Raw genomic sequence first — 11604 nt, forward strand, 5'->3', positions numbered from 1 at the left:
AACATGCAAGAAAGGGTTGCATGCGTGGGTTTGGACTAGCAAAAGATAAAAGGAATTAAAGAGGCAAAGCATAGCGTAGCATAGCAAATATCTTTTGCATAGTTCATTGAAAACGAGGAAAGGGACTATGTTACTAAAGCATAATAACCGAAACTGTTTAGGTGAAAATTGAAAAAACCCATGTCTCAATTTTCTAACCCACGGTGAAAAGCTTCACATCAATATCAACATCAATATCAGTCTTATAAAGTCAACTATATTTTATTTTATTTTATTATCTGTCTTAAGTTTTAATATTTTCACCGAACTGCAAGTTATTTATGTAATTCCAACAACCCAAATGCTGCATGATTTGTCGTTAACGTGAGTTTGGCAAAGCATATGATGTTGTACAGATACATGCTGAGGTTTCTTTGCTCCAAAAACTATCCATCCCTGCCTGGGCTTCTCTGCACTGTTCTGCTTTACAACTTCAATGTTGGTATGGCCCCATTCTTGCATTCCATTTACTGTGCACATTGCTGTTTCTGCTCCCAACACCTACAATTATCCATGCATGCAGTTAAAAAGGTGCAGGCAGTGTAATTGAACGCTAAATATTACCGCCTCTACTTCTATTTATAAAAATCAATCAATATTTTTTAAATTATAAAAATTTGTTTTTAAATGTATTAATTAATAATTTTCATACATTTTTTTATTGTGAGATTGTTGTTAATAAACTTTTTACTTTTTACTCATGTAAGTGGATATATTTGTTCATTCCATGTATAAGATATTCATTAATACTATGAATATGTTTAGAATATAATATAAATTTATAATATATAACTATTTTTATTAATTTTGATAAAATAAGCATTTGCTTCTTGATTTGCACAAATTATGTATAGTTCAAAATATAAAATATGACAAAAACTGATACTCTACCTTTTCTATTTTCCTAACATTATTACTATTAATAATATTATATTATTATGGAAAGAAGGTATGCTGAGCTTATCAAACTTTTTAATTTAGAAGCAATCATTATTGAAGTTACAAATATTGAAAAAAAAAAAAAAACACACACACACACACACACAAAAGGCCCACGTAAGATCTGTATTAAGTAAGAGCTCCTAGGTTGACCTGCATGCACTTATTAAACAGTATTTTATTTTACGAAACCGGGGATATTCTTTCCGTTTATTTTTATTTGTATACTTTAAATTTATATCTATTTTGACTATTTTAAAATTTAAGAAAATATTAATGATTATTTTAAATTATATTTATTTATTAACATTTTAATAATTTATATAGTTATTATAAAAAATAAAATTAATTTTTAAAAAAATTAATATAAATAAAAATATTCATTATATGTTTTAATTTAAATGTTATCTTTAAAGGTGAATAGATAGAAGAAGATAGAAAATATTTTTTACATTTATTTCGTTGTAAAATAATCACTTCAGTTTTTCAATTTGATCCTTAAATTTTCTAAGGCTTGCGTGCCCTTATTAAAAATAAAAGTTTTATTATGCATACAATTCTTGTATATATTTTGTGTCCTCATAAAAAATATAACCTTGTCTCATGTAGTAGGGTAGCTTCAAATCTCCCTTTTGAGCTTTTGTAACAAGTCCGGGCCATCCTTAACGTTTTTGTCCTGCTGTTCCATCTCTTAAAAGAATCTTGCTGGTCGTTCATTATGATTAATCTAGCTTGGTGCACATAAATTTATCTACGTACCACTTTATTGCAATTAAATAAAAACGTATTAAATTGACACATGATAAGTTCCATCTTATGTGTATGTGGAAAAGGGTGTCCTGTAGTGTGATTATAACTTAACATCTTTAGTGTGCTTTCCATTATTCAAATAAATAAATCGTTGAGATTTGAGGAAAAAAGTTTGTAATATTCTGCCGTTCAAGTAATGGCCCATGATTGAGCAATGTTAACTCCAAGTTTTGATTGACCGAGAAAAGAAGTTTTATGATGATAGAGGAGTAATGACTTATTAACAATAAGATTTTGTTTTTAAAAAATAATTATTACCCATTTGTATCTTCAATATAATAAATATATCTTTTATTGAAAATCAATAACTAAGTATTAACTCGTGTTACATCAATGAGAAAAAAAGTATTAACTCTTGTGTTGATCCATAGTCCATATCAACATTAATATTTTGTACGGTGAGGAAATACGTATGTATAAAAATGTAGTTGAGAAAGTAAAAGCCATGATGTTTACATAAGTATCTATATCACCAAGTACAAGTGTACAACAGGACCAGTACATCTCTCCTTTGCCAGATTGTGAAGAAAATGTCAGGGAAACAAAAATCTAAAAAAAAAGAAGAAAGAATCAAAAGCCCAAATTTGACACCTTCAAATCAAACGGCTGTGAGGTGGTGAAGGACAAAAGTGAAGTGCGGTAATAACAAAGGATTTTTCAAAGCTGCAAAAGCAAAAGAAATGGAAAGTGACTCCGTTCCATCCAAGAGAAGAAGATGTAACTTACTTTTACTAAAGTACAATCAAAGATAATCCTTTGACTGCCTCGTTAATCTATCAATCATTTTGTTACCTCATTCAGAATGAACTCAGCACGATTTTTTTTGTTTAATTTTGAGAAAGCTATTGTCTTACACATACACTTGCATATAAGTCAATCAAAGTAATTAAAAAAATACTGCTAACCAATGCTATAGAAGTATATCTTAATAAAAAATATATTGAGATGTATCAAAATTACAAGAAATGTATTACATTTTTTAATAATATTTTTTATTTTTAATTCTTTAACCAACATGCTTAAAATACTTGTTGACATTTCTCTTATCGGGTTATAGAAATCTTTCTCGTGTACGTAATTTATATTACGGGTCCATGGTTTTTCCATGTAATTAAATAAAAATATCATTTATACATTCTTATCTTTATTTTAGTAAAAACAAAAAAATATAATTCTCAAAACACTTCCTTTTTTCTCTCTCACACAAGTATGTGTAGTAAAAGATGTTAACAAATGTTGTAAAGAAACATTTCTATTTTAAAAAATATTGTTTCACGCATAAATAATTTCAATCGTTTGGAAAAACAAATAATAGTTTACATTGTCCTCTAATATCAAATATATCATTCTTAAAAAACAAAGGAATATATTAGGAAGTGAAAAGCACAGTATTGTGAACATGAATGAAGATCATTTATTGTAAATAATTTCATTTCTTATAAATAACTTAATGTTCACGTGGCAGATATAGTTCAAGGATACTCCTCTGTGCTAGTTGTGTAAATTTATTGTAGAAAATGATTACCAGAAAGGGAGGGAAGGAAAGACCCTGATCAATGATCACAGATATTTCATTATTGAATCCAATAATAGGGTGCCCCCTTGTGGATGATAAATCCAAATCCTCTTGACAATTTAGTATCTACTAGGTAGCAACTTTTCTCTAGGCAGTTTAGAAGATTCAAATTGTAGGGTAAACGCTACCCCTTTTAGTTATGCATGCCATGAATTGGGCCCATTCACATTTAATTTGACACTGGCCTTTCTTGTAAGCGTCATTGACACTATTATGAGGGGAACAGAGAAAAAAGGAAGAAAATATGCAATGGTGACCTTTCACCTATCAGATTTGGATATATAGTTCTCAGCTAATATTGTGCATTATCAAGCGCATAAGAATTAAGAGCCCCAGTTCCCCAAATGAAAATGTTTTCCCTATCTTGTAACCCATTGTCTGGCAAATAATGATTCCTAAGACAATTTACATGAAGAGAAAAAAAGGGCATTTTTCTATAACATCATTAGGTCATAGACCGCACAAACAACCTCATATATCATATGAAAAATTCATGCCTGACTAGTTAGCTATAGGTGCAATTCACAAGCATTTATTTGTTATTGACAAAATGGAAACACATCTAACTCTGAACAAATTTTTGGTATTCCTGTAACATTTGTTTCCTTTTTGTTGTCTTTCTTTAATATATTTTTTAATTAAGAATAATGATACATAAAAGGAGAAGGGAATATATGTATTTATTTTCTCTCAAACTATAATCCTATAACAACGTGACACGTGCGTAGTTAGAAAATTTCGGACAATCACATGCACTGGCCTTGACAACCTATGCACTGTTGGGGCTAAGGCTTATATGGTAGTGGAAGCTTCACTGAAGCTAGTGGGTCACTATGTTGGGTTCATTTGAAATTTCAACTGGAGGATTGAGCTACGGTTCTTAATTTGATTATTCTTGAATAGATTCATGATTTGAAGTTTTTAACACCCAAACGTACTTGCTGATTAATTATAAAATGCAAAAGGTCATTGAAAAAGAACTTAACTAAGATTTTATATAGATAGTTTTACAAAAGTCAAGGAAATCATGTTTTCAGGTGCGTTAAGTAGGGAGATGAACTGTATATACTATAGTTGAGAATAAGCAATGGCCAAACATGATCTTACATTAATGTGAAGGAATAATATTATTTTAACAACACATTTTTATAATATTTTTTATCTCACTCCCATTATATTATTATTAATTTTCTATCTTATGTTTTTCTTTCTTACTTCACTTCTTAATGTAGAAATTATCGTGATAAAGGTGATGTTAAAATAGTATTAATGTGAAAATATGGACATAAACATGCAGTTTAATGAACGACGCGTCACCACATGCAATGCATATACACTAATTCATGTGTAAGTGTTAGCTTGTACAAAATAAAAAGTAGTCAATTAATACAGGATCCGTTATTTGGAAAAAATTCCCTTTTGTCTTCTTGGACTTGATGAACCTATGATTCGCACAAAAACAAAAGCAGAAGCTCATTTGCATAATAATATTGATATTCAAAAGCTAAAAATGAAATTTTTGAGGAAGCATAGATGTTCTGTAGCTTGTAGAACCAAGAAGGTTATTCAAATCTGCCAACCCCAACACACACAACACGAGAGAATAAAAAAACATAAAACATCTCATTTACATAAAAAATGAAATATATTCACTCATGGCAAATTCATCAAAAGTTTTGATAAAAGTACAAATTACAAAATACTGGCCTTGGAATCAGAAGTAGTTCTCCACTTTTCCTCCAAACACGAAACATATATTCTCTTCAACTAGGCCAACACACCCGATGCAAATATGATATTATACCTAATGAGGTAGATTCAAACCCACCCTTGAACCCTGATATTATCGCTTTTACACATCCAAAAAAATGGTGGACAAAGAGAAAAATATAAATGATTTTTGTCGTGTGTATGGATAACAATGTTAGAACAAGGAGAGAAGTTAAAGAAGCAACAACAGTGATCCTCTTTATCTTTTTTCTCTTCTTTAACTGCTTTCTCCCCCCCTACAAGACCAAATGTAAGATGGGTCACCAGTGCTTGGATATTAAGATTCAAACCTAACTTTACTGACCATGGCACAACTACTAGCCTGGAGACTCAAGTTTGATAGTATTCTCCACTCGTAATCTAATCTGTAGGAGTTAGTTAATATTTAAGTAAATCTCACTTTATCACCTGAGATTATAAATACAAATCACTTTAATTGTCTACTTTACAAAATATTGTTCACTTTGATATTAATATCGGTAAAAAAAATATAATAAAAAAATATAATAGAAGATTTTATACTAAAGTGAGGATGATACTTATAATATCAAGAGAGGGTTTTCTGATTAATATTTATACTTACAGAATTATTGTCAAACTAAACCATGTCAAATGACAAATAAAGAAAGATAAAGAATGAGTCGAAATTAATATAATTTTATGATTTAAATATTTGAATATTATTTGCGTGCGGCTGGACAATGTGAGTGGGTTACCATGACTCTAACCAATGCTGCACCCTCCCTCCCTCCCTCTCTCTCTCTCTCTCTCTCTCTCTTCAAGTCAGTAAGGTTGGGTGGGTGAGGTAGGCCTTGGTTTTGCGGTAAAAGGCTGAGAGAGAGAGAGAGAGAGAGGCTTGCCTCCACTCTTCTTTCATTATTCCCTTCAAATTCGCTGCTTTGTTTGTTCTCTGTACCCACAACGAGGTTTCTCCAACTCTCTCTCTCTCTCTCTCTCTCTGTGTCTTATTCTATTCTATCTACCCCCTAAGATCTCATTCTCTTCAACTCTTACTCCACCCCTTCCACTTTTTTCTCATTGCTTGATCTTCTCTACCCTCAAAGTCTTCAACTTCACAAGTGGGCCACCATTTCATCATCTTTTGCTTCTTCAGCTTGCCTACTTCATCCCATTGCCTTGATCATCAAACCAATTTTTCCCTCCTTTTTTTTACCTGTTTGAACTTTGAACAGAGAGATAAAACCAAAACATGAAACTTAACAGAAATTAAGATTGTCGGGTCCTGATATAAAAACTTGTCTTCTACTTACATTCACTCACTTCACTTTATTGTTTAAGCAAAACGCAAGAGAGTAAGGAAGAAGGAAGATATATTGTGACATCAATTGAGTACCTTTGCTTTTGTGAATAAGGAAAGCTAAGCTATATGAAGTTGTCCCAACAATGAGAGATGAGAATTCGAAGAAAGGCAAGGTTAAATGCCACTTCTACTTCAAATTCATTTGCATTTGATTCCTGGGATTGGCATTGCTTAATTACCCTGTTTTTCTTGGTAAAGCTTTCTTGGCCAAAAACATTGGTCAAGAAGTGGTTCAATATCAAGAGCAAAGCTGAGGACTTTCAGGCAGATGAGGTTCCCTGCGAAGGTGATTGATCAATTTTGTCGTCACTTTAATGTAATATTGATTTTAGGGCCACTAGGATTGGGAATCTTAGCTTTCATGTTAAAAATAATAATAGAAAAAACTTCTGCTTCTATTTCAACATAATTTTTTTTTTTGTCTGTTTTAATGGGTATGCTACATGAGCACAAGATCTGCTCTTTGTTGTTTTCTGCTTCCATGGTTTCTACCCTTTTGGTATTTAAAATAAATTTGCTTTATTTTGTTGTTTTATATTCAGTAGGATGATAAAATAACCGTGGAAAGAGCACAGCTTTGTTACTTTATGGTTTTTCTTTTTCAGGTGTTGATGAAGAGTGTAGGAGCAAATACTCAGAGAGGGAGGCATGCACTATCAAGAAAAGCAAAACAGGTTCAGTATGTTCACCTTCATATCTCTTAGGACCACACCATTCCAACACCCCCCCCCCCCCAATTTGATCAGGATAAAAAGAAATTTAGACCACACTTTTGTTCCACAATTTCAGAAATCTATTGTTCTTTCTTCTTATTCTTATTCTTTTTTCTTTCCTACTCTTTTTTTTCCTACTAATCTCATATGTTTAATCTCCATTTTGATACATAGAGAGATCAAGCAGAAGGTACTCAGACAGAATGCGAAGAGGTAAGAATGACCTTGATGAAGCTCAGGTTACAGATGTGTATAATTATAGGTATGCTTCAGGTAGCTGTGTATTGTACCTATTTATCTGCTTGTTATATTGTAATGAAAGTTATGAATTTTTATTCTATTGAGTTTTCCCCCCTTTCTGGATACAGAATCTTTGTTGCCACTTGGAATGTAGCAGGGAAGTCACCTCCAAGTTATTTGAGTCTTGAAGATTGGCTTCATGCCTCTCCACCTGCTGATATCTATATTCTTGGGTAAATTACTGATCATATAATGCGTCATGTCCTTTAGTTATGAAGGGTTCACACTGTGAAAACATTTTGCATTTTCTTGGACTCAGGTTTCAAGAAATTGTACCTCTTAATGCTGGTAATGTTTTGGGAACAGAAGATAATGGACCTGCGAGAAAATGGCTGGCTCTGATAAGGAGGACCCTGAACAGCCTTCCTGGAACAAGTGGTGGATGCCACACTCCTTCACCACTCCCTGATCCTATTGTAGAGCTAAATGCTGATTTTGAGGGATCAATGAGGCAGAAGGCAACCTCTTTCTTTCAACGGAGGTCCTTCCAATCCTTGAGTCGTAGTATGAGAATGGATAATGACATGTTAATGCCTCAAACTTGCCTTGATCGCCGTCTCAGTGTCTGTGACAGAATGATATTGGGTCACAGGACGAGTGACTATGACCCCAATTATCGATGGGGTTCATCAGATGATGAAAATGGCACTGGTGACTCCCCAATTGCAACACAGTATTCACCAGTGTCATATGGCGGTTGTTTCTCTATGGAGGACAGTGATAGACCAACAGGGCACTCAAGATACTGTTTGGTTGCTAGTAAGCAAATGGTTGGGGTATTTCTGACTGTTTGGGTGAAAAGTGATATCAGAGATGATGTTCACAACATGAAAGTGTCTTGTGTTGGTAGAGGGTTGATGGGATATCTTGGAAACAAGGTACATTTGGCAATTTATTTTAATAGCAAAGTTTGTAGTGAACTAGGGAAGGAAACAATTTCATTCTCTTGGACTTTCCAGGGATCAATATCAATTAGTATGTCATTGCACCAAACAAGCTTTTGCTTCGTCTGTAGTCATTTGACTTCTGGACAAAAGGATGGTGATGAGCTAAGGAGGAATTCAGATGTAATGGAGATTCTCAGAAAGACAAGGTTTCCTCAGGTCCATGACATGGGTGATGAGAATTCTCCTCAGACAATTCTGGAACATGAGTAAGCCCCTCATCTCTACTCCTAATCTTTACCATGCTTCTATTCTTGCCTTCTTGGAGATTGTAAATAAACTTCTGGTTTAATTGGTGTAGTCGAATAATTTGGCTGGGGGATTTAAATTATCGGATAGCCCTTTCTTACCGTGCAGCAAAAGCTCTTGTTGAGATGCATGATTGGAAGACTTTATTAGAGAATGACCAGGTTTGATACTTTGTCCCCTTACAAGTAATTCTAATTTGAATTTGCCCCTTTATCATATTACTTCTAAGATTTACCTGACCATTTTGATATTGTTTTTCCTTTCAGCTGTGTGTAGAGCAGAGGCAAGGTCGAGTCTTTGAAGGATGGAATGAAGGGAAAATATATTTCCCTCCCACGTATAAGTATTCAAACAATTCAGACAGATATGCAGGTGATGACAGACGCTCAAAACAAAAGAGAAGAACTCCAGCATGGTAATCCTCTTTCTTGGAAATAACCTCCTGTGTGAATCAATGAAGTGGCAACTGTAGGGGGGAAAACAAATAAATGATACTATTCACAAATTAAATGTCCTGAGTCATTATTTTGAAACTATAACGTTATTTATGTAAATCTAAGCGAAATATTTATTCATGAAGGTGTGATCGCATCCTGTGGTATGGAAGAGGCCTTCACCAATTATCTTATGTTCGTGGGGAGTCAAGATTCTCTGATCATAGGCCAGTTTATAGTATATTCTTGGCAGAAGTTGAGTCTATAAGCTGTAACCAAATAAAGAAAAGCTCCAGTTCAAGGATTGAAGTAGAAGAGTTATTGCCACATTCACATGGTTATAGCTACACCGATTTGAACTTATTTTGATGGATGCCTACAATTCTTATGCCATGAGATCAACTTGACTAATTTAGGGAGCTGAAACAGCAAAGTGTACCACACAAGGTAAGACACTTCAACAAGAAAATTGCATCAATTTTCCCTACCTTGCTTGGACATCCTTTAGAATTTGGCTTATGAAAAATTGAATTCTACTTTGCTATTAATTGTATTTTCTACAATTTCAAAATTCAATGAAGGTCAAGATCCAATTTGCACAGGACTTCTAACCGGTCTTTGTCTGCAAAATTAGTTAGGTAAGTGTTAAATAACCATATACTTTAGTTTTAGCTATACCTACTTTCTCCAATAAGATAAACAATGTAGACCATAAATCCATTTCATGAAATAAGTACTTATAATATACTGTCAATTCTTGTCTTTTTGAGTGTGCATAAGTTCATAAAATAAGTATTTCAGAGATTTCTCGACAGCAATGGATTTGACCACTTTGTTCATCCTAATAAAGTTTCTAGTTGAGGTGTCATGCAAGCCTTATCTTATCCTTGACTTGGGGCCCTCCTCTTGTAGGTACGCATTGCTGTGAGGAAATGCCAGCCACAATGGTGATTGAGACATTCTGTTACCCTCATAATCCCAAAGAAGGTTGTCCTTTGCCCTCTTTCATTTTCTCAGCTTCTCTGTAATTTTTCTTTCTAAAACTGCTAAATCTTCTCCATACCTCATTGCTGCAGCTGCCGAGTTTTATGGGTTTGCCAACAACTACTTACTATGGATATTTGCGCCTCACAATCTTATTGGTAGAGTAACGGCTATGTGGGTCAAAGAAAACATATAGCATCTCAATTCTCTTGAATGAGATCATGTAACTAAAATGAACTCGTCTTATAACATAGTGGAGAATAGGAAGTAGTAGTTTTAGTTCATCGCTATGAGAAAAATTAATTTTCTCGCCTTTGTGATTTTTGCAGGATTTCAAGATTCAAACGGTGTGTATGATTCAACTTATTTTGAAGAAATAATCGCTTATTTTTGTAAGTCTTCTATGAGAACTTTTGTAAAATAAGCAATTATTTCTCAAAATTTAATTTTTTTCAAACATGCAATAAGGTATTTGACTTATTCTTTAACACAATTGAAATAAATCAAGGAAATATTTGCACTCCTCGTTAGTTATCTAACTCATCCTATTATTTTCTTGTAGTGGCTATCGATTTTAATGAGAATTATTCAAGCTAACGAGTAAAGTCTACGTTGTTTTCGATGTATCTTTTTCTTTTTCTGAATAAGATGTAAGTTGCAATAATAAGGAAAAAGGAAATACACTACTTGCATGGCTTTGTTGGCTTTTACTAGTAAATCATTATTTGTACCCAATTCAAAATTTGACCCCATTTTTTTATCCTTTTGTTTCATTCTGATTCGGGCATGATTCTTTGAGCAGCATCAATTCAGCTTCAGTCAATGTTTATTCTTAAAGGAATAATTTCAATTCACATAATGTTAACATGCATGATTTTGTCTAAATAATTTTTTCACACCAAAAGGAAAAGCCTGCAGTCCTTTATTGGATAGTATGGTTTAGAAATTTTCGTGATAAATTTCGAAAAAGATAACCCAATAAGGAATAACAAAATTGTTTTAGCTATGTAATAGAAAGAGGTGTACGTAGCAAAGTGTACTTTTCATTGACTAACGATTGATCGGTTGAGAGAAGATCCCAATAATGACTAAGGTCTAAGTTGTCAAAATCTAAAATATGGACCACCATAGAGGATGCAGCTTCCAACAATATATTTTTTAGTAAACGAAGTGTTGTCAAGGACAAAACCACCAATGAATTTGATTCCCAATGCATATACCCTATCTCCTGTTCACAAAGTGTTAACCATCACTTTTTTTACAAAATTTTTAGTATTAGACAATTTTTTTTGTGAGGTTCATTAAATATATGAATCTTAATTCCAATTTAGTGTATTAGAAGTACATGTGTTGTTAGCATTTCTTTTTTTCTTAATAAATTAATAAATACTAATTGTTCTCAACAAAAAAAATTAAAAAGAAATTCTTTGATAATCGCTTTATTTTTATTTAAATATCCTAACGCACCATCGGAAACCCAAAAAAGACAGAAGGTTAAGTGTGGAACTAAAGGCAATTAACCTAA

General features: G+C 32.9%; 1 protein-coding gene across 3 annotated transcripts; it reads left to right on the forward strand.

The window, feature by feature from the left end:
- Positions 1 to 6434: 6434 nt before the first annotated feature.
- On the forward strand, positions 6435 to 9536 carry LOC113862959 (type I inositol polyphosphate 5-phosphatase 4-like). 3 transcript variants are annotated; one of them, XM_027496291.1, is made up of 10 exons: positions 6435 to 6568; positions 6654 to 6741; positions 7061 to 7129; positions 7343 to 7430; positions 7537 to 7641; positions 7728 to 8346; positions 8428 to 8621; positions 8714 to 8822; positions 8928 to 9076; positions 9242 to 9536. In XM_027496291.1, exons 1-10 carry the CDS (start codon positions 6539 to 6541, stop codon positions 9462 to 9464), a joined length of 1674 nt encoding a protein of 557 aa, XP_027352092.1. In that variant the 5' UTR covers positions 6435 to 6538; the 3' UTR covers positions 9465 to 9536. The 3 variants fall into 3 exon arrangements, with proteins under 3 accessions (XP_027352092.1, XP_027352089.1, XP_027352090.1); XM_027496289.1 differs by having other exon boundaries at positions 6539 to 6568; positions 6654 to 6728; positions 7024 to 7129; XM_027496288.1 differs by having other exon boundaries at positions 7728 to 8621.
- The last annotated feature ends 2068 nt before the right edge of the window (positions 9537 to 11604 follow it).

Source organism: Abrus precatorius, unplaced genomic scaffold (assembly GCF_003935025.1).
Source record: "Abrus precatorius isolate BTA unplaced genomic scaffold, Abrus_2018 Scaffold3, whole genome shotgun sequence".
NCBI lineage: Eukaryota > Viridiplantae > Streptophyta > Magnoliopsida > Fabales > Fabaceae > Abrus > Abrus precatorius.